The sequence below is a fragment of the Pristiophorus japonicus genome, chromosome 7 (genome assembly GCF_044704955.1).
Source record: "Pristiophorus japonicus isolate sPriJap1 chromosome 7, sPriJap1.hap1, whole genome shotgun sequence".
Classification (NCBI taxonomy): domain Eukaryota; kingdom Metazoa; phylum Chordata; class Chondrichthyes; family Pristiophoridae; genus Pristiophorus; species Pristiophorus japonicus.
In genome coordinates, this window is record NC_091983.1 from 242,636,041 (window position 1) to 242,659,957 (window position 23,917).

Genomic DNA, 23,917 nt, shown 5'->3' on the forward strand with positions numbered 1-23,917 from the left:
TGTTTACACTATACATAGATGACCTGGAAGAGGGGACAGAGTGTAGTGTAATAAAATTTGTAGATGACACAAAGATTAGTGGGAAAGCGGGTTGTGTAGAGGACATAGAGAGGCTGCAAAGAGATTTAGATAGGTTAAGTGAATGGGCTAAGGTTTGGCAGATGAAATACAATGTCGGAAAGTGTGAGGTCATCCACCTTTGGAAAAAAAACAGTAAAAACAGTGAATGGGGAGGAATTACAACATGCTGCGGTGCAGAGGGACCTAGTGGTCCTTGTGCATGAAATTCTTTTGAGTTTACCTGAAAAAAAACATAAACATTAAACCGTGCCACCCGCCTGGGTGACACAGCAGACATTTTCAAGGCCCCTTTTTTTTTTTTTCCTTTTTTTGTGTGTTTTTTTTTTGTTTTTCTTTTTTTTTTGTTTTTTTTTGGGCACTAAAATCACATTTTTCCAAGTGCCCCCTATAAAAGGGGAGGGGGACACTAAAAGCACCGGCAATTAAAACAAATTAAGCTTTAAAACGTAAAATCAAATTAAAATTTGGTTGCCAGGCGTGATGATGCACTCCAGTCCCTCCGGTGCCCACCTCTCGCGGAAGGCCGCGAGCGTACCGGTGGACACCGCGTGCTCCATCTCCAAGGATACCCTGGCGCGGATGTACGCGCGGAAGAGAGGCAGGCAGTCAGGTTGAACGACCCCCTCGACCGCCCGCTGCCTGGACCGGCTGATGGCACCCTTGGCCGTGCCTCCTTGTGCATGAAACTCTTTTGAGTTTACCTGAAAAAAAACATAAACATTAAACCGTGCCACCCGCCTGGGTGACACAGCAGACATTTTCAAGGCCCCTTTTTTTTCCTTTTTTTGTGTTTTTTTTTCTTTTTCTTTTTTTGGTTTTTTTTGGGGCGCTAAAATCACATTTTTCCAAGTGCCCCCTATGAAAGGGGAGGGGGACACTAAAAGCACCAGCAATTAAAACAAATTAAACTTAAAAAATGTAAAATCAAATTAAAATTTGGTTGCCGGGCGTGATGATGCACTCCAGTCCCTCCGGTGCCCACCTCTCGCGGAAGGCCGCGAGCGTACCGGTGGACACCGCGTGCTCCATCTCCAATGACACCCTGAACCGGATGTAAGAGCGGACGAGAGGCAGGCAGTCAGGTTGAACGACCCCCTCGACCGCACGCTGCCTGGACCGGCTGATGGCACCCTTGGCCGTGCCTCCTTGTGCATGAATCCCAAAAAGTTAGTTTGCAGGTGCAGCAGGTAATCAGGAAGGCGAATGGAATGTTGGCCTTCATTGCAAGAGGGATGGAGTACAAAAGCAGGGAGGTCCTGCTGCAACTGTATAGGGTATTGGTAAGGCCACACCTGGAGTACTGCATGCAGTTTTGGTCACCTTACTTAAGGAAGGATATACTGGCTTTGGAGGGGGTGCAGAGACGATTCACTCGGCTGATTCTGGAGATGAGGGGGTTACCTTATGATGATAGATTGAGTAGACTAGGTCTTTACTCGTTGGAGTTCAGAAGGATGAGGGGTGATCTTATAGAAACATTTAAAATAATGAAAGGGATGGACAAGATAGAGGCGCAGAGGTTGTTTCCACTGGTAGGGGAGACTAGAACTAGGGGGCACAGCCTCAAAATACAGGAGAGCCAATTTAAAACCGAGTTGAGAAGGAATTTCTTCTCCCAGAGGATTATGAATCTGTGGAATTCTCTGCCCAAGGAAGCAGTTGAGGCTAGCTCATTGAATGTATTCAAGTCACAGATAGATAGATTTTTAACCAATAAGGGAATTAAGGGTTACGAGGAGCGGGCGGGTAAGTGGAGCTGAGTCCACGGCCAGATCAGCCATGATCTTATTCAATGGCGGGGCAGGCTCGAGGGGCTAGATGGCCTACTCCTGTTCCTAATTCTTATGTTCTTATGTACTCGTTGGAGTTCAGAAGGATGAGGGGTGATCTTATAGAAACATTTAAAATAATGAAAGGGATGGACAAGATAGAGGCAGAGAGATTGTTTCCACTGGTCGGGGAGACTAGAACTAGTGGGCACAGCCTCAAAATACAGGGGAGCCAATTTAAAACCGAGTTGAGAAGGAATTTCTTCTCCCAGAGGGTTGTGAATCTGTGGAATTCTCTGCCCAAGGAAGCAGTTGAGGCTAGCTCATTGAATGTATTCAAATCACAGATAGATCGATTTTTAACCAATAAAGGAATTAAGGGTTATGGGGAGCGGGCGGGTCAGTGGAGCTGAGTCCACGGCCAGATCAGCCATGATCTTTTTGAATGGCGGAGCAGACTCGGGGGGCTAGTTGGCCTACTCCTGTTCCAAATTCTTATGTTCTTATGTTCTTTTTTCTTTTTCTCTTATTTAATTACGCTTGCTTTTATTATTACTTTAAATAACCTTTTCAAATCTCTGAGTCTTTTTATTACCTTTATTTCTTTTTGCACTCCAAACTTTGCTTCATCCCAGCTTTTTATTATCCTGACCAAAGATTGAGTATTTACAGACAACCTCATTTATGCAGAGGAAGAGCAAGTCTGGGAGGCAACCTGGAAGCAGAAACTTGTGAGGCTGTGTCAGTGGCTCAGTGGGTAGCAGTCTCACTTCTGAATCAGGGGTCATGGGTTGAAATCCCGTTCCAGAAAATTGATCCCATAATTCAGGCTAACATTCCCAGTGCAGTACTGAAGGACTGCTGCACTGTCGAAGGGTGCCGTCTTTCAGATGAGGCATTAAACTGGGCCCGATCTGCCCTCTCAGGTGGGTGTAAAAGATCCCATGACACTTTTTCAGAGAAGAGCAGGGATGTTAGAATCATAGAATGGTTACAGCATAGCAGAAGGCCATTCAGCCCATCGAGCCCGTGCTGGCTCTCAGCTCGTCCCACTACCCCGCCCTTACCCCGTAGCCATGCAATTTTTTTTTCCTTCAGCTACTTATCCATTTCCCTTTAGATAGATAAGATTGACTCTGCCTCCACCACCCTTTCAGGCAGCGCATTCCAGATCTTAACCACATGCTGCGTAAAAAAGTTTTTTCTTACGCTGCCTTTGGTTGTTTTGCCAATCACCTTAAATCTGTGTCCTCTGTGTCTCGACCCTTTTGCCAATGTTTCTCTCTAACTACTTTGTCCCAGACCCCTCATGATTTTGAACACCTCGATCAAATCTCCTCTCAATTTTCTCTGCTCCAAGGTGAACAACCCCAGTTTCTCCAGTCTATCAATGTCACTGAAGTCCCTCATTCCTGGAAACATTCTCGTAAATCCTTTCTGCACCTTCGCTAAGGCCTTCACATCCTTGCCCAGAATTGGACACAATACTCCACTTGGGGCCAAACCAGTGGTTTATACACATTCATCGTAATTTCCACACTTTTGTACTTTTACCTCTACTTATGAAGCCAGGATCCTGCAAGCATTTTGAATTGCTTTCTCAAGCTGCCCTACCACCTTCAATGACTTGTGCACACATACCCCCAGGTCTCTCCATTCGTGCACCCACTTCAGGATTCTACCATTTCGTTTATATGTCCTCTCCTCATTCTTTCTACCAAAATGTATCAGTTCACACTTTTCTGTGTTAAATTTCATCTGCCACATATCTGTCCATTTTGCCAGCCTGTCTATGTTTTCCTGAAGTCTATCCCTCTGCTCCTCACTGTTCACTATACTTCCGAATTTTGTGTCATCTACAAATTTTGAAATTGTGCCCTGTACACCCACCTCCAAGTCATTAATATGTATCAAGAAACACTACTGTATACCATCCTCCGTTCCAAAAACCAACTGTTCACCACTACTCTCTGTTTCCTATCACTAGGCCATATCCATGCTGCCATTTTTATTCCATGGGCTTCAACTTTGCTGGAAAGCCTATTATGTGGCACTTTGTCGAACACATTTTGGAAATCCATGTATACTACTCAACCACATTACCCTCATCAACCCTATCTGTTACCTCATCAAAAACTCTATCAAGTTGGTTGAGCATGATTTGCCTTCAACAAAATCTAAGAGTCTCTGATTACTATTTCCAAATGCTTCCCCACTACCGAGGTTAAACTGGCTGGCCTGTAGCTGCTGGATTTATCTTTACAGCCTTTGTTCAATAATGGTATAACATTTGCAATTTTTCAGTCCTCTAACACCACCGCTGTATCTTAGGAGGATTGGAATATTATGGCCCATACCTCCACGATTTTCTCCCTCAATTCCCTTCGGCATGTGTGACCTGCCCTGTACATTGCAATTTGAAAACAACATCACTTTGTTCACAGTACTTTGTTCACAGTAGCAGCACTTGTGTGCTGAGAGATTTGCTTAGTATTGTCACTGGTGGCAATGAACGCCTGGGCTATCGCTATGGCCTTGCTCAAGGTTGGGGTCTCTACAGTCAAAAGTTTGCGAAGTATGGTTTTGTGGCCAAAGCCAAGTACGAAAAAGTCTCTGAGCATGTGCTCCAAATGTCCTTCAAATTTGCAATGTCCTGCAAGGTGTCTTAACTCGGCGACATAACTCGCCACTTCCTGGCCTTCAGCCCTTTTGTAGGTGTAGAACCGGTACCTCACCATCAGAACACTTTCCTTTGGATTCAAATGCTCTCAGACCAGTGTGCACAAATCATCGTATGATTTCTCCGTGGGTTTCGCTGGAGTAAGCAGATTTTTCATGAGGCCATATGTTGGTGGCCCACAGACGGTGATGAGGATCGCCCTTCGTTTGGCAGAGTTCTCTTTTCCAGCTAGATTGTTGGCTACGAAGTATTGGTCGAGTCACTCCACAAAAGTTTCCCAATCATCTCCCTCCGAGAATTTCTCCAGGATGCCCACTGTTCTCTGCATCTTTGGGTTCGCTATCTGTATCTCGTCGCCAGTTGTTAAGTATGGAAAAAGAGTCAGACTGCACACTGTGAGCTTAAAGTAAAGTGTGACCTTACTCTTTTATTGTAGGTCTCCAGAGTGCCTCTCCAAACTGTGGGACCTCCTTAAATACCTGTGGTCCCAAGGGATTATGGGATCCCTTGGGACTCTAGGGGATGAGCCCTCTGGTGGCTGAGTATATACAAGTATACATATATAACAAGGCCCATGCTTTCGCATACCTCAGAATGTGGCACCTTATCGAATGCCTTCTGGCAATCCAAATACACCAAATCCACTGGTTCTCCCTTATCCACCCTCCTCATTACATCCTCAAAGAATTCCAGAAAATTTGTCAAACATGATTTCCCTTTCATAAAACCATGCTGACTCTGCTTGATTGAATCATGCTTTTCCAAAAGTCCCGTTACTTCTTCCTTAATAATGAACTCCAGCATTTTACGAACAACAGATGTTAGGTTAACTGGTCTATAGTTTCCTGCTTTTTGTCTGCCTCCTTTTTTAAATAGGGGCATTAATTTTGTGGTTTTCCAATCTGCTGGGACTGCCCCAAAATCCAGGGAATTTTGGTAGATTATAACCAATGCATCCACTATCTCTGCAGCCACTTCTCTTAAGACCCTAGGATGTAAGCCATCAGGTCCAGGGAACTTGTCCACCTTGTGTCTCATTATTTTACCTCGTACTACTTCATTAGTAATAGACCCTACCTATAGACCCTTTACTATCTATGGGGATGTTTTTAGTGTCTTCTACCGTAAAGACTGCTACAAAATATTTGTTCAACGTCTCTGCCATTTCCCTGTTCTATATTAATTCCCCGGTTTCATCCTCCAGGGTACCAACATTTACTTTAGCCACTCGTTTCCTTTTCATGTACCTGTAGAAACTCTGACTATCAGTTTTTATATTTCGGGCTAGTTTACTTTCATAATCAGTCTTCTCTCTCTTAATAACTTTTTTAGCCATTCTCTACTGGCTTTTAAACATTTCCCAATCCTCTGCCCTCCCACTAGTCTTTGCCACATTGTATGCCTTTGTTTTCAATTTGATAGCCTCCCTTATTTCCTTAGTTAGCCACGATGGTTATCCCTTCTCTTACAATCTTTCTTTCTCATTGGGATATATTTTTGTTGCGAGTTCTGAAATATCTCCTTCAGTGTCTGCCACTGCTCATCAACCATCCCATTCTGTAATGGCTATCAGATCATACACATTTCTATCTATTTATGCTGTCAACTCATCTATTTTGTTATGAATGCTATGTGCATTTAGACAAAGAGCTTTTAAATTTGTTTTTTAATCTTTTTTCCTGCTTGTTTCCTCTGTCCTTCAAACTCATTTTCTAAATTTTGCTTCCTAATTCCAGCTTTACTTACCTCCCTACTGAATCGATCCTCAGGTTCCCATCCCCCGGCCAAGCTAGTTTAAACCCTCCCCAACAGCACCAGCAAACCCCCGCGAGGATACTGGTCCCGGCTCTGTTGAGGTGCAACCCGTCCGGCTTGTACAGGTCCAACCTCCCCCAGAAGCAGTCCCAATGCCTCAGGAATCTAAAATCCTCCTTCCTGCACCATCTCTCCAGCCACGCATTCATCTGCTCTATCCTCCTATTGCTGTACTTACTAGCTCGTGACACTGGGAATAATCTGGAGATTACTACCTTTCATGTCCTGCTTTTTAATCTCTCTCCTACCTCCCTAAACGCTGCCTGCAGGACCTCATCCCTCTTTCTACCTATGTCATTGGTCCCGGTATGGACCACGATATCTAGCTGTTCACCCTCTCCCCCCAGAATGCCCTGCAGCCGCTCGGTGACATCCTTGACCCTGGCACCAGGGAGGCAACATACTATCCAAGTCATGAAAGGCACTATATAAATGCAAGTTCCTTTTAAAACGGAAATGAGGAAGAATTTATTCTCTCAGAGGGTCGTGAATCTTTGGAATTCTCTACCCGATAAGAGTTGTGGAGGCGGGGTCATTGAATAATTTTAAGGGAGAGATAGATAGATTTTTGAAGGATAAAGGAGTCAAGGGATATGGGGAGAGGGCAGGGAAGTGGAGTTGAGGCCAAGATCAGAGCAGCCATGATGTTATTAAATGGCGGAGCAGGCTCGAAGGGCCAGATGGCCTACCCCTGCTCCTATTTCTTATGTTCATATGTTCTAAGACTTTCTTTCCTTCTTTCTTTTCATTCTTTTCCTTATTTTGCTCCTGTCCTTCTTTCTTTCTTCTGTGCCATGAATTTCTATGATTCTATATTGATAATATATAAATGACAATCTTGCATTCTGACGGTCGGTTGATTGCCTGCCCCTGATCCACCTCCATTAAAACTGCAAGCAGGTGGGTTGGAGGCGGCTTGGGGTCGATTTTGAGATTTTCTAAATTTTCACATCTCACCTGAACCAAGCCCACCTGCTTTTGGGCCTCAATATTCCACCAGGCCAGATGAAATTTAATACAAAAAAGTATGAAGTGATAAATTTTGTTAGGAATAATGAAGAGAGGCAATATGAACTAAATGGTAAAAGTTTAAAGACCTGGAGGTGTATGTACACAAATATTTTAAGGAAGAGAGGGAAGATAGATTATGAAAGTAAGCTAGCACAAAATATAGAAACAGATAGTAAGAGTTTCTACAGGTACATAAAAAGGAAAAGAGTGACGAAAGTAAATGTTGGTCCCTTTGAGGATGAGACTGGGGAATTAATAATGGGGAGCAGGGAAATGGCAGGGACGTTGAACAAATATTTTGTATTGGTCTTCATGGTAAAAGACACTAAAAAATCCCAATAGTGGATAATCAAGGGGCTATAGGGAGGGAGGAACTTAATATAATCACCATCACTAAAGAAGTAATAATCGGTAAAATAATGGGACGAAAGGCGGACACGTCCCCTGGACCAGATGGTTTGCATCCTAGGGTCTTAAAAGAAGTGTCTGCAGAGATAGTGGATGCATTGGTTGTAATCTACCAAAATTCCCTGGATTCTGGGGAGGTCCCAGCAGATTGGAAAATGTAACGCCCCTATTTAAAAAAGGAGGCAGACAAAAAGCAGGAAACGATAGACCAGTTAGCCTAACATCTGTCTTTGGAAAATGCTGGAGTCCATTATTAAGGAAGCAGTAGCAGGACATTTGGAAAAGCATAATTCAATCAAGCAGCGTCAGCATGGTTTTATGAAAGGGAAATCATGTTTGACAAATTTGCTGGAATTCTTTGAGGATGTAATGAGCAAGGTGGATAAGTGGGAACCTGTGGATGTGGTGTATTTGGATTTCCAGAAAGCATTTGAAAAGGTGCCACATTAAAGGTTACTGCACAAGATAAAAGTTCACGGGGTTGGGGGTAATATATTAGCATGGATAGAGGATTGGGTAACTAACAGAAATCAGCAAGTCGGGATAAATGGGTCATTTTCCAGTTGGCAAACAGTAACTACTGGGGACAGTGCTGGGGCCTCAACTATTTACAATCTATACTAATCACTTGGATAAAGGGACTGAATATAATGTAGCCAAGTTTGTTGATGACACAAAGATGGGTGGGAAAGCAAATTGTGAGGCGTTCACAAAAAATTTGAAAAGGGATCTAGACAGGCTAAGTGAGTGGGCAAACATTTGGCAGATGGAGTACAATGTTGTAAAATGTGAGGTTATCCACTTTGGCAGAAAAAATCGAAAAGCAAATTATAATTTGAATGGAGAAAAATTGCAAGGTTCTGCAGTACATTGGGACCTGGGGTCCTTGTGCATGAAACATCCCTGTCTGGCATAAAAATATAAAAGGGAAGGTGGCTCAACCGTGGCTATCAAGGGAAATCAGGGATAGTATTAAAGCCAAGGAAGTGGCATACAAATTGGCCAGAAATAGCAGTGAACCTGGGGACTGGGAGAAATTTAGAACTCAGCAGAGGAGGACAAAGAGTTTGATTCGGGCAGGGAAAATAGAGTATGAGAGGAAGCTTGCAGGGAACATTAAGACGGACTGCAAAAGTTTCTATAGATATGTAAAGAGAAAAAGGTTAGTAAAGACAAATGTAGGTCCCCTGCAGTCAGAATCAGGGGAAGTCATAACGGGGAACAAAGAAATGGCAGACCAATTGAACAAGTACTTTGGTTCGGTATTCACTAAGGAGGACACAAACAACGTTCCAGATATAAAAGGGGTCAGAGGGTCTAGTAAGAAGGAGGAACTGAGGGAAATCCTTATTAGTTGGGAAATTGTGTTGGGGAAATTAATGGGATTGAAGGCCGATAAATCCCCAGGGCCTGATGGACTGCATCCCAGAGTACTTAAGGAGGTGGCCTTGGAAATAGCGGATGCATTGACAGTCATTTTCCAACACTCCATAGTCTCTGGATCAGTTCCTGTGGAGTGGAGGGTAGCCAATGTAACCCCACTTTTTAAAAAAAGAGGGAGAGAAATCAGGGAACTATAGACCGGTCAGCCTGACATCAGTAGTGGGTAAAATGATGGAATCAATTATTAAGGATGTCATAGCAGCGCATTTGGAAAGAGGTGACATGATAGGTCCAAGTCAGCATGGATTTGTGTAAAGGAAATCATGCTTGACAAATCTTCTGCAATTTTTTGAGGATGTTTCCAGTAGAGTGCACAGGGGAGAACCAGTTGATGTGGTGTATTTGGACTTTCAGAAGGCTTTTGATAAGGTCCCACACAAGAGATTAATGTGCAAAGTTAAAGCACGTGGGACTGGGGGTAGTGTGCTGACGTGGATTGAGAACTGGTTGTCAGACAGGAAACAAAGAGTAGGAGTAAATGGGTACTTTTCAGAATGGCAGGCAGTGACTAGTGGGGTACTGCAAGGTTCTGTGCTGGGGCCCCAGCTGTTTACATTGTACATTAATGATTTAGACGAGGGGATTAAATGTAGTATCGCCAAATTTGCGGATGACACTAAGTTGGGTGGCAGTGTGAGCTGCGAGGATGATGCTATGAGGCTGCAGAGTGACTTGGATAGGTTAGGTGAGTGGACAAATGCATGGCAGATGAAGTATAATGTGGATAAATGTGAGGTTATCCACTTTGGTGGTAAAAACAGAGAGACAGACTATTATCTGAATGGTGACAGATTAGGAAAACGGGAGATACAACGAGACTTGGGTGTCATGGTACATCAGTCATTGAAGGTTGGCATGCAGGTACAGCAGGCGGTTAAGAAAGCAAATGGCATGTTGGCCTTCATAGCGAGGGGATTTGAGTACAGGGGCAGGGAGGTGTTACTACAGTTGTACAGGGCCTTGGTGAGGCCACACCTGGAGTATTTTGTACAGTTTTGGTCTCCTAACTTGAGGAAGGACATTCTTGCTATTGAGGGAGTTCAGCGAAGGTTCACCAGACTGATTCCCGGGATGGCGGGACTGATATATCAAGAAAGACTGGATCAACTGGGCTTGTATTCACTGGAGTTCAGAAGAATGAGAGGGGATCTCATAGAAACATTTAAAATTCTGACGGTTTCAGACAGGTTAGATGCAGGAAGAATGTTCCCAATGTTGGGGAAGTCCAGAACTAGTGGTCACAGTCTAAGGATAAGGGGTAAGCCATTTAGGACCGAGATGAGGAGAAACTTCTTCACCTAGAGAGTGGTGAACCTGTGGAAATCTCTACCACAGAAAGTTGTTGAGGCCAATTCACTAAATATATTCAAAAAGGAGTTGGATGTAGTCCTTACTACTAGGGGGATCAAGGGATATGGCGAGAAAGCAGGAATGGGGTACTGAAGTTGCATGTTCAGCCATGAACTCATTGAATGCCGGTGCAAGCTCGAAGGGCCGAATGGCCTACTCCTGCACCTATTTTCTATGTTTCTATGTTTCTATGTTTCGAAACACAAAAAGCAACAACAAGTAATCAGGAAGGCGAATAGAATGTTGGTCTTTATTGCAAGGGGATGGAGTATAATAGCAGAGAAGTCCTGCTACAACTGTATAGGGTATTGGTGAAGCCATACAAGGAAGAGGCATTTCAGCATGGATTTATGAAAGGGAAATCATGCTTGACAAATTTTCGAGAATTTTTTGAGGATGTAACTAGTAGAGTGGACAAGGGAGAACTAGTGGATGTGGTGTATTTGGACTTTCAAAAGGCTTTTGACAAGGTCACACACAAGAGATTAGTGTGCAAAATTAAAGCAGATGGTATTGGGTGTAATGTATTGATGTGGATAGAGAACTGGTTGGCAGACAGGGAGCAGAGTGTATGGATAAATGGCAGGCAGTGACTAGTGGGGTGCCGCAGGGCTCAGTGCTGGGACTCCAGCTATTTACAATGTACATCAATGATTTAGACGAAGGAATTGAGTGTAATATCTCCAAGTTTGTAGACGACACTAAGCTGGGTGGTGGTATGAGCTGTGAGGAGGATACTAAGAGGCTGCAGGGTGATTTGGACAGGTTCGGTGAGTGGGCAAATGCATGGCAGATGCAGTATAATTTCGATAACTGTGAGGTTATCCACTTTGATGGCAAAAACATGAAGGCAGAATATTATCTGAATAGTGGCAGATTAGGGAAAGGGGAGGTGCAACAAGACCTGGGTGTCATAGTACATCAGTCATTGAAAGTTGGCATGCAGATACAGCAGGCGGTGAAGAAGGCAAATGGCATGTTGGCCTTCATAGCTAGGGAATTTGCGTATAGGAGCAGGGAGGTCTTAATGCAGTTGTACAGGGCCTTGGTAAGGCCTCACTTAGAATATTGTGTTCAATTTTGATCTCCTAATCTGAGGAAGGACATTCTTGCTATTGAGGGAGTGCAGCAAAGGTTCACCAGACTGATTCCCAGGATGGCGGGACTGACATATGAGGAGAGACTGGATCGACTAGGCCTGTATTCACTGGAGTTTAGAAGGATGAGAGGGGATCTCATAGAAACATATAAAATTCTGAGGGGACTGGACAGGTTAGATGCAGGAAGAATATTCCCGATGTTGGGGAAGTCCAGAACCAGGGGTCACAGTCTAAGGATAAGGGGTAAGCCATTTAGGACTGAGATGAGGAGAAACTTCTTCACTCAGAGAGTTGTTAACCTGTGGCATTCTCTACCGCAGAGAGTTGTTGATGTCAGTTCGTTAGATATATTCAAACAGGAGTTAGAGATGGTCCTGATGGCTAAAGAGATGAAGGGGTATGGAGAGAAAGCAGGAAAGGGGTACTGAGGTACATGGTTAGCCATGATCTTATTGAATGGCGGTGCAGGCTCGAAGGGCCAAATGGCCTACTCCTGCACCTAATTTCTATGTTTCTATGTTTTTATACCTACAGTACTCCATACAGTTTTGGTCTCCATATTTAAGGAAGGATATACTTGCAATGGAGGCTGTTCAGAGAAGGTTCATTCAGTGGTTCTGCAAATGAGGGGTTTGACATATGAAGATAGGTTGAGTAAGTTGGGCCTATACTCATTGGAGTTCAGAAGAATGAGGGTTGATCTATCGAAATGTATAAGATAACGAGGAGGCTCGACAAGGTGGATGCAGAGAGAATATTTCCATTTATAGGGGAAACTAAAACTAGGGGACATAGGTTTTCATGAGCTGCAAGGCCCGTCCATTGCCGCTCAAAGGACTGCTGGGGGGGTACTTTGCCTGAAAGATTCCTCTAAAGGAGGTGGCAGTACCGCCCAGGAGTAAAATAACGGCTTACACCATCAATCTGGGCAGCAGCGAGCGGGAGCTCTCAATCTCGGCGGCAAAGGAGCTTGTCGCACAAATGGAGTCAGGCCCTGGGAGGGTGGAAGACCTGAAAAGTAAAAACTTCACAAAAAAAAATCACCGGAACACCTTCAGGGGACCCCATCCAGGTAAGTCGCTGTAAAATTTTTTTTTAAAATATGTTCTCTAACCTTCTTTTGCAGGTCTTCATACCTACCGTTGGGGCTAGAACAACCTCCATGCAGCGTTCCTGCTCCCTGCTGGCACCGAATCCCGCCTGCACCAATCTGGCATCTCGGTGGGCGGGAGACCACTTACGCAACTTGGCCGCCAGAGGACATCAGCGGATGGTTCCCGGTGATACTCCCCTCCCGCCCGTTGCAGCCCAAGTGGAAACTGGGAGCAAGAAGAAAACCGCAGGAAAACTCGGTGGCAGTCGGCGGCAGTGAGCGATAAGGCCACCATTATGGAGCCCACAGTCTCAGAATAAGTGACCGCCCATTTAAAGCTGAGATAAGGAGGAATTTCTTCTCTCAGAGGGTTGTAAATCTATGGAATTCTCTGCCCCAGAGAGCTGCGGAGGCTGTGTCATTGAATATATTTAAGTTGGAGGTAGACAGATTTTTGAGCGATAAGGGTGGGTTATGGGGTGTGGGCAGGCAAGTGGAGCTGAGTCCATGATCAGATAAGCCATGATCTTATTAAATGGCGGAACAGGCTCGAGTGGCTCCTGCTCCTTATATTCTTATGGCAGGACAAGTTGAGAAGGCTGTTAAAAAGGCATATGGGAACTTGTCTTTATTAATAGGGAATAAAGTGCAAAAGCAAGGAAGTTATACTAAACTTTTATAAAGCACATGTTAGACCTCAGCTGGAGTATTGTGTTCAATTCTGGGCACCTCGCTTTAAGAAGGATGTCAAGGCCTTGAAGATAGTGCAGGATTTACGATAATGGTACTGTGAGGGACTTCAATTGAGTGGAGCAGCTGGCCAGCACGGGCCAGTCCACACTACGATATGTGTGCGCACTAGGTCTGTGCAGCAGAGCTGGTCTCCAGTTGTCTTGGTTAATCCTTGCCACTGGACCAAGACCTAGCTCCATCAAGCCCGTGTGGTGGCTGCTGTGCAACGGCCACCACACGTTAAAAGAAACCCATGCACAGGCATCTTCCACCCTTCAGGGTTTAGTTCGGACCTGGAATTTTAAGTTCTTCATTGAAACATCTGTGAACTATTTGATGTGGAAGCAAGTCATCCTCGGTTTGAGGGACTGCCTATGATGGAGCAACTGGAGAATCTGGGGTTGTTCTCCTTAGAGCATAGAAGGTAAGAAATGATTTGATAAATATTTACTTTGATAGAGTAAATAAGGAGAAACTTTCCAGTGGCAGAAGGTTTCGTAACCAGAGGACACAGATTCAAGGTGATTGGCAAAAGAACCAGAAGCGATATGAGGAAACATTTTCTTTACACACGAGTTGTGGAGTTGTGATCTGGAATCCACTGCTAGCAGATTCAATCGTAACTTTCAAAAGAGAATAGTATCAATACTTTAAGGGAAATAATTCACAGGGCTATGGGCAACTCGCAAACCCACAAACTCTACCACCTCAAAGGACAAGGGCAGCAGGCGAATGGGAACACCATCACCTGCAAATGCCTCTCTAAGTCACACCCCATCCTGACTTGGAAATATATCGTCGCTGGGTCAAAATCCTGCAACTCCCTCCGTAACAGCACCATGGGTGTACCTTCACTGCATGGACTGCAGTGGTTCAAGAAGGCAGCTCATCACCAGCAACACACACATCACGTGAATTATTATTTTTTTAAAACAGGGGAGTGGGATTAATTGGATAGATTTACCAAAGAGCCGACAGAGGTACGAGGGGCCAAATGTCCTCCTTCTGTGCTGTATCATTTTATGATAGAACCTAATATTTGTGAGGCATACCTGAGTCAGGCAGAAATCCTCAACATACTTAAAAAGTACTTGGATATGTACTTGAAGTGCCGCAACCTACAAGGTCACGGGCCAGAGCTGGAAAGTGAGATTAGACCGGATAGCTCTTTGTCGGCCATCACTGGGGCCAAAAGGACTGCTTTAAATTTCTATGATCCTTTGAAATGTGTAGAAGACATGCTCTTAAAGAGAAGGACACATACCTCAATAGGTCCCAAAGTCATATCCATCTGTATTTCGTTTCTTCGTATTTCCGCTAAACACTCCATGGCAAATCTAACATCATCCAGATCCTGAATAGGTCGTGCCAGATTTTTCATTTGTTCACCGATAAATGTTGTTATTGCTAACATTTTTCCTTTGTACTTTTCATTTAAGAACCGACAAAGTACCATTTTCCAAGCTTTGGCTTCCACTAAAAGAGCCATTTTCATGGGTTCTAAGAGGGATGCAGAAATAGGTAACTATTAAAGTAAATTCAATTTTATGCTCTTTATTTAGTATAAAAACACAAAGTATTCTGACCCCAAAAGTTCTCAGGCTATGTTCCCAATAATTAAACTGGGATCATATCCTCCAGTGACCTCCAGCACTGACCTGCCAGAGAATGCAGGGTTGGGAAGATCACAGCAATGGTTGCAGCTCTTTTGGATCACTTAGAAGAAATTCCAGCTGTATCCAGGTCGTTTTCCTGTATTGGACCACTTGGTGGGACCCACTTCTGAAGATTCTGAGGAACCTTATGCGAGGTCCCACTGAAGGAAGTCCCTGCTGCCAACCCCATCCCCTCTGACATGAATCATGTTTAGTGGACAGAGATAATGCCTCAAACAAAGTCCCACAGGAAGTATCAGTTAAGGCAGGATCTAATGGGCCAGATCTGGGTTCTAGCCCACTTCTAAGACCTTCTGCACTCCTGGCTGAATTGTAGCAAGAGTGTGCTGTATGGTCCATGCAATTTCAGAGCCTTTATTCTGTTAAAAACACAATTCCATTACTGGAGTCACATGTAGACCAAATCTGGTAGGGATGGCAGGTTCCTTTCCCAAGGTGAAAGCCTTGATCTGGAACTGTGGGATTGGTCCTCTTGCCTCAACAGGACGAGTCCTGCATGCTGGGGGTGGCAGTTGTGCCTTAGAAGGCAGTGTGCTGAACCTGGAGAAGACAAAAGTCAGTCAGCGAAATGCCTGCACTGAGCCTATGACAAGTCTGAGAGAGGTGAGGGAGATCAGTGGCCAGCTGTGGCCATCAATTTCAGTGTGGACCCAGAAAGACCTTTTTTAACTTATCTTTTTGTGGCAATGTGGTTTGGCTGCTTTAGTCCTGAGGATAGGGGAGTCCCCGGCAGTGAGGAGCCTACCGGGGGGGGACTTTTGTTGCTCCCGAGGGCAGTGAGCCATCCCTGGAGGGGTGAGGGGCTGTACCAGCCCAGTAAGCACCACCCAAAGCTCGGGGGACACCTTGGCAGGGGAGACAGAGGGGCCGGCCCAAGAGGCCAAAGGAGAGGTGGTCTCCCCCCTACATTCCCCCGCATAAAAGGAAAACCAAGGAGCGTCCCAGGGATTAGCACAGCCACCCGGGAAGGGTGGCAAGCAGGTTAAAAAGGAGAGCAGTAGGTGTGTACATATTTATATAAAGTTTTCTCTCGTGTAGTGGGGCTCAGGTGGCCTCTGCAGTATAGGGAGTATAACAGTGAGGCTTTTGAGTCAATAGGATAGGGAGCCTGGACTTCTTTTTTTCTCTCACTTCCTCTTTTGTGTAAGGTTTGTTTGTTGTTTCAAGTGTTTATTAGTTGAAACCCCTTGACTTCCACAGTAAAATAGGCACACACAGTTTAAACCCGTGCAGGGGTACTGTGAGGTGTAGACAGAGTGGAAAATGGGGGAGGGATAAGCCAGGGGGCTCAGGGTTTTTGAACCAAATGAGGTTTTGTTTTTCAGAAGAGGAACCAGAGATGAGGAAAATTCTGTTCCTGTGCACCTACATCAGAATGTGCATCGGCTACCGGGAAGAGACTGAAGAAGCCATCATTTTTGGATGCTCAGGGGGGCAGGCACCGACTGTCACCACAGGAGAAAGGACACCAGGGGTAGAGGGGACCACAATATATACCCACAGGGGAAGGTGGCCAGGGTGGTTGGGGTCCAATTCCACTCGATACTCCAGCCACCCCGGCGTCACGTATGGGGAAGCATCAGTCTCCTGCCCCAACATTGAGGTGACCGCATCCCGGGTTAGGGTAATGGTTGGGAAAGGGTTCCCCTGACCTTTAAGGGGCACATCCCGGTGGGAAGGTGGTGGTGGCTCAGGAAGCTGAGCAAGGACATGGGAAACCCGACAGCAGATTGGGAGAGACTGAACAACAGCACCCACCGGACCATCACGGGCACCCAAGGGGGAGTGAGTGTGTGTTGGGATAAATCGTGGGAGGCGGAGTGAGGCGTGTATGTGTGCATGTGAGGATCAGAGAAGATATGCACGGCAGGCATCTCCATAGCATTCTCCCGACAGTGGCGGGATGAAGGGGATGGGATGGGACCGGAGCATGGTCGCATGCATAGTAAGCCACCCCAGTTCCATCCACGCCACCGAGTTAAACGCACACCCCAGACAGCCCCTGCCCACAGCCCCGACCGAACCAACTGACATGGACAGATGCCCTACCACCACCCAGGGACCAGAGAATGGTTTGGTTTTGGTTCCCACGGACAAGCTGCTATACCAGGGGGTGCACTACGCCGTGGCCTCCATCATCCTAAACCTTACTGAGGTGCACCTACCTGAGTGGTGCCCAAATGAGACAGAACACCTCTACCAGGCTCTCCTTCGAGAAATGTTCAGGACATTCTACGAGCTCGATTTTGGCTATTTGAATAAGACTTTGCTGTACTGTCTACAACCCAAAGACAACGTCAAACCAAAAAGACGCAGAAGAGGGATATGGAATGATATTTTTACCGGTTTCAACACCGGGGCATCAATGATTAATAGCATGGACAATTATGTAGCACATTTCGGATACCATTCCATTTTTACCAGAGCACCTGACAGATCTGTTCAAAGCAGCACAAAAATCCCAGAAACATTATTTCACCCTACAACAAAAAAACAGTAACATTGGGAGCCCAGATAGCTGACTTAAATTCAAGGCCCTAGTGGGATTGGGAGTTGGACGTAGAAGTCCTGGCCTGGGACCGCATCCTCTCTCACGCCCTGGCAGTGGCACAGCTGATCATCGTAGCCTATTTGCTGGTGATCCGCTGCCAGCTTAGGAGAAAGGGCCGTTGTTTAAAAATTTGAGAAAGCCATGCGGGAGACCAAGTCAAAGGCCAAACGAAAAGGGAGGGCTAGCAAAGTCTATGCAGTATGATGGGACTGATTGTACGAGCTGAATGTATTGCACTGTAAAGAAAAGTTTATACCTTGTAAAAGGTCCGTACCTCCCTATCTGTAATACTATGATGTGTGATACTATGTACTATTATGATTTTGGTGAAGGGTATTGGTTGAGAAGCATTTTTGCATTTTCAGTATTGTGTTGATTCCAAATGTATGAATACCATGGATGTATTTTAATGTTTTATCTTGGATTTAGGTAAGATTTGGGGAAGATTGGCTCTGTGAGAGGGAAAAGGTTTTGCTTCACATTTTGAAAACATGCTGAGACAGAGTGTTTTAATGGGGGAGTGTAAGGTTTGAAAATCCACGGCTGCATTTTATTGAAACACCCTAAGAACAAGAAAACTAACATGGGATCGTTCTATTCATTTTAAATGAACATTTTTTGGCCACCAAACCCTCAGATCAGGCAGGCTGGGAAATGTGTGGGCGGGTACAGACATTGTGGAGTCTGGCTCACAAGCGAGACAGAGGCACTGACCAATGGGGAAAAAGTGCTTCCTGGCAGGCCAATCAGGGGTCGAGTCGAGCCTGAAGCGGGGAAATCCTCAACCAATAGGGACTACCCGGCCCAGTTTGAAAATATGACTCACCCCTAATGAATGTGGACCATCATCTACCTAATTAATATGGACAGTGGACAATCACTGCAGTAATGGCCCATCAAAGGGGAGGCCCAAACCAATTGACTCCCAGGACTGTAACAAAGGACCAGCAGACTTTTAGGCACCAATGTGCACTGAAACAATACCCCTGTCCTCACACCTATCTGTACCTGTGACATCTTCTGATTAAATATTCAAAGCTATCTCCCCGCCCAAACTTACACAATGGACCACCAACTGAGTTTGAGCGTGAAAAGGCCAGAACTAAATTGGTTATAGGACCTACAGAACCACCGGGGGTGTAGAAGCAGCAGGGTGTGGAGAGCTTGGAGCTTGGAGCTGGCAGCTTGCAGCTTGTACCCAGAAAGAACTCTCTCTCCCTCTCGCTCTCACTCCACCAGAGGAAGAAGCAGCAATTTCGCAGACGAAGCCACCGAGACTGAAAACCAACAGGCAGTGGCAGTGACTTCCCACAGCTGAGCTGAGCAAGGAAACCAACCAGAGGTTGGAGGTTGGAGTCAGCTTTTGGGAGTTGAGGCAGCTTTTCACAGGGCCCTCGCTCTGGGGAAGGTGTGCTTAACTCCAGCAGCTTTTTGCTTCGGAGCCAACCGAAAGGAAAAGAGAAGAAACCGACGCAACATCGAGGAGGAAAACCGAAATGACCAACAACGTAAAAACCCACCCCAGAGGGACCCCGAACTGAAATAAGTGTCCCCAGAACCCCGGAGTTGATAGGATTGTGAGCATAGCCCAAACCCCCTCACAGACTCAATTTAGGATAGGAATTGGTAAGAAGGGTGGAAGTGGGAGGTGTGGTCGTGTGTGAGTGGAATGTTTTAACCTCTTATTTTCCCCTTCCCTGTTGCGAGATTTTTCGTGTTGTTGAGTGAGATTGTGCCATTACTGCTATCTATGACCTCTTCCTATGCCCTCTATCTTGGTGTTTACTATTCTAAATAAACAACATTAGCCATTTTGTACTCTTACCCACTATATCTGGTGCCTTGTTACTCACCCATCCTCATAAATTGCATGTACAGAACCCCCGGGGAGTGTGGATTCGAACCCACATCCCAAGCTCCCCTTACACAAGGTACATGTATGATGATCAAATATGGGAAAGAAACTTGAAACAAGTGTTAGGCCTTGGATTTGCACAGGAAATATGCTAATGGTGGTTACTGGTGTGCGACCAGGCAACTCTGGAGTGTTGTAACTAATTTAGCAGGCAGCCCTCTCCTGATATGGAATGAGCCTGTGCACACCGCAAGCCATATTGGACTCTTCAGTGCCTGTTTTTGCACCCAATAAACGGGCGCTTCACATTGCAAATTCTAGAAAATTCAATGTTATACAAATAGACGATTTAGCCATCAAATCTGTGCCAATATTTTGTTTCACCAAAAACCTAATCTAATTCTGCTCTGACAAAAGTTGAATTCTGATTCAGCGGCAATTTGTTTAAATCCAGCCACAGCATGTTAAATCCCAGTACTGTTTATTTGGAAGCTTCATCTCTTACAAGCTAGAATAGAATCATGTAAACTTAAGCAATGCTTTTGATTTGGTTCAGATTGTACAACCCTAATTTTAACTTGGCTAGAATCGTGTAAGCGAGCAGCAAGCCTCCCGTGTCATCGGCAATGTAAGGCCCGAACTATACCCATTTTCACAGTGCGATTTCTAGCAGGCCACCCAATTATTATTTAAAGCAGGAATGCGCCTCTTAAAGCGAGAGATGGACAGAGCAGGAGGCGGGAGTTCGTGAGCCCTATAAAGGCCCAGCGGGAGTCCGGGGATCGGCGGCAGCATTGAGAGGCGGAGCGGGAGTTTGTGAGGCCTATAAAGGCCGAGCAGGAGTCCAGGGATCGGCAGCAGCGGCGAGCGGCGGAGCGGGAGTTCGTGAGGCCTATAAAGGTCCAGCGGGAGTCCGAGGATCGGCAGTAGCGTCAAGCAGGAGGTGGATCGAGAGTTCAGGAAGCCTATAAAAGCCAGATGGTGCAGGGGCAGAAGGTAAACAAAGAAGTAGAAAGAAATCAAAAGGTGATGTCACAGCCAAGGGGGTAAGTGATTGGCTGGTGATTGATGAGTAGTTTTTCTTTTTCTTTTCCTTATCAGTAGGTAACCTTTATCATTGTTGTTGCCAAATTGTTAATCTAGGGTTTAAGTCATGGCAGGAGTGTTATGCTCTTCCTGTGCTATGTGGGAATTCAGGGACGCTGACGGCTACATGTCGACTGACGACTAGAAGGGTATCCGTCTGCAGCACCTGACAGACCGCATTGCGGCACTGGAGCTGCGGGTGGATTTACTCTGGAGCATTCGCGATGCTGAGGATGTCGTGAATAGCACATTTCATGAGTTGGTCTTACTGCAGGTAAAGGGTACACAGCCATATAGGGGATGGGTGACATAACAGGAAGAGCAGTGGAAGGAAGGTAGTGCAGGAGTTCCCTGCAGTCATCCCCCTGCAAAACAGATACACCGCTTTGGGTACTGTTGAGGGGGACGACTCATTAGGGGAGAGCAGCAGCAGCCAAGTTCATGGCGCCATGGGTGGCTCTGCTGCACAGGAGGGCAGGAAAACGAGTGGGAGAGCTATAGTGGTCGGGGATTCTACTGTAAAGAGAATAGATAGACGTTTCTGCGGCCGCAATCGAGACTCCAGGATGGTATATTGTCTCCCTGGTGCAAGGGTCAAAGATGTCTCGGAGCGGGTGCAGGACAATTTGAAAAGGGAGGGTGAACAGCCAGTTGTCGTGGTGCATATAGGTACCAACGTTATAGGTAAAAAAGAGGATGAGGTCCTACAAGCTGAATTTAGGGAGTTAGGAGTTAAATTAAAAAGTAGGATCTCACAGGTAGTAATCTCAGGATTGCTACCAGTGCCATGTGCTAGTCAGAATAGGAATCGCAGGATAGCTCAGATGAATGCGTGGCTTGAGGAGTGGTGCAGAAGGGAGAGATTCAAATTCCTGGGACATTGGAACCGGTTCTGGGGGAGGTGGAACCAGTACAAACCGAACGGTCTGCACGTGGGCAGGACTGCAACCAATGTCCGAGAGGAAGTGTTTGCTAGTGATGTTGGGGAGGGGTTAACTAATATGGCAGGGGGATGGGAACCTATTCAGGGAGACAGAGGGAAGTAAAATAGGGGCAGTAGCAAAAGATAGAAAGAAGAAAAGTAAAAGTGGATAGCAGAGAAACCCAAGGCAAAATTCCAAAAGGGGCCACATTGCAGCAACATTATAAAAGGGCAAAGTGTGCTAAAAAGACAAGCATGATGGCTCTGTGCCTCAATGCGAGGAGCATTCATAATAAGGTGGACAAATTAACTGCACAGGCAGCAATGGATGAATATGATATAATTGGCACAGAGACATGGCACCAGGGTGACCAAGGCTGGGAACTCAACATCCAGGGGTATTCAACATTTAGGAAGGATAGACAGAAAGGAAAAGGAGGTGGGGTAGCACTGCAGGTTAAAGAGGAAATTAACACAATAGTAAGGAAGGGTATTAGCTTAGATGATGTGGAATCTGTATGGGTGGAGCTGCGGAATACCAAAGGGCAGAAAACGCTAGTAGGAGTTGTGCACAGACCACTAAACAGTAGTAGTGAGGTTGGGGACAGCATCAAACAAGAAATTAGGGATGCGTGCAATAAACGTACAGCAGTTATCATGGGCGACTTTAATCTACATATAGATTGGGCTAACCAAACTGGTAGCAATACGATGGAGGAGGATTTCCTGGCATGTATTAGGGATGGTTCTCTGGACCAATATGTCGAGGAACCAACCAGGGAGCTGGCCATCCTAGACTGGGTGATGTGTAATGAGAAGGGCCGAATTAGCAATCTTGTTGTGCGAGGGCCTTTGGGGAAAAGTGACCATAATATGGTAGAATTCCACATCAAGATGGAGAGTGACACAGTTAATTCAGAGACGAGGGTCCTGAACTTAAGAAACGGTAACTTCGATGGTATGAGACGTGAATTGGCTAGAATAGACTGGCAAATGATACTTAGAGGGTTGACGGTGGATAGGCAATGGCAAACATTTAAAGATCACATGGATGAACTTCAACAATTGTACATCCCTGTCTGGAGTAAAAATAAAAAGGGGAAGGTGGCTCAACCGTGGCTAACAAGTGAAGTTAAGGACCGTGTTAAATTCAAGGAAAAGGCATATAAATTGTCCAGAAAAAGCAGAAAACCTGAGGACTGGGAGAAATTTAGAATTCAGCAGAGGAGGACAAAGGGTTTAATTAGGAGGGGTAAAATAGAGTATGAGAGGAAGCTTCTGGGAACATAAAAGCTGACTGCAAAAGCTCCTATAGATATGTGAAGAGAAAAAGATTAGTGAAGACAAACGTAGGTCCCTTGCAGTCAGATTCAGGTGAATTTGTAATGCGGAACAAGGAAATGTCAGACCAGTTGAACAAATACTTTGGTTCTGTCTTCATGAAGGAAGACACAAATAACCTTCCGGAAATACTATGGGACCGAGGGTCAAGTGAGAAAGAGGAACTGAAGGATATCCTTATTAGGCGGAAAATTGTGTTAGGGAAATTGATGGGATTGAAGGCCGATAAAACTCCGGGGCCTGATAGTCTGTATCCCAGAGTACTTAATGAAGTGGCCCTAGAAATAGTGGATGCATTGGTGATCATTTTCCAACAGTCTATCGACTCTGGATCAGTTCCTATGGACTGGAGGGTAGCTAATGTAACACCACTTTTTTTTAAAGTGGGAGAGAGAAAACGGGTAATTATAGATTGGTTAGCCTGACATCAGTAGTGGGGAAAATGTTGGAATCAATTATTAAAGATGAAATAACAGCGCATTTGGAAAGCAGTGACAGGATCGGTCCAAGTAGGCATGGATTTATGAAAGGGAAATCATGCTTGACAAAACTTTTGGAATTTTTTGAGGATGTAACTAGTAGAGTGGACAAGGGAGAACCAGTGGATGTGGTGCATTTGGACTTTCAAAAGGCTTTTGACAAGGTCCCACACAAGAGATTGGTGTGGAAAATTAAATCACATAGTATTGGAGGTAATGTACTGACGTGGATAGAGAACTGGTTGGCAGAGAGGAAGCAGAGAGTCGGGATAAACCGGTCCTGTTCAGAATGGCAGGCAGTGACTAGTGGGTTGCCGCAGGGCTTAGTGCTGGGACCCTAGCTATTTACAATATACATGAATGATTTTAGATGGACGAAATGAGTGTAATATCTCCAAAGATGACACTAAACTGGGTGGCGGTGTGAGCTGTGAGGAGGACGCTAAGAGGCTGCAGGGTGACTTGGACAGGTTAGTGAGTGGGCAAATGCATGGCAGATGCAGTATAATGTGGATAGATGTGAGG

General features: G+C 45.4%; 1 protein-coding gene across 1 annotated transcript in view; it reads right to left on the reverse strand.

Moving 5' to 3' along the window:
- The window catches only part of LOC139266712 (dynein axonemal heavy chain 8-like), a 2,132,242-nt gene that overhangs the window by 910,266 nt on the left and 1,198,059 nt on the right, over positions 1-23,917 (reverse strand). The window contains exon 35 of the mRNA XM_070884298.1: positions 14,747-14,982. Within this exon, the coding sequence (XP_070740399.1) occupies positions 14,747-14,982 (236 nt within the window). The remainder of the gene's footprint in view (positions 1-14,746; positions 14,983-23,917) is intronic.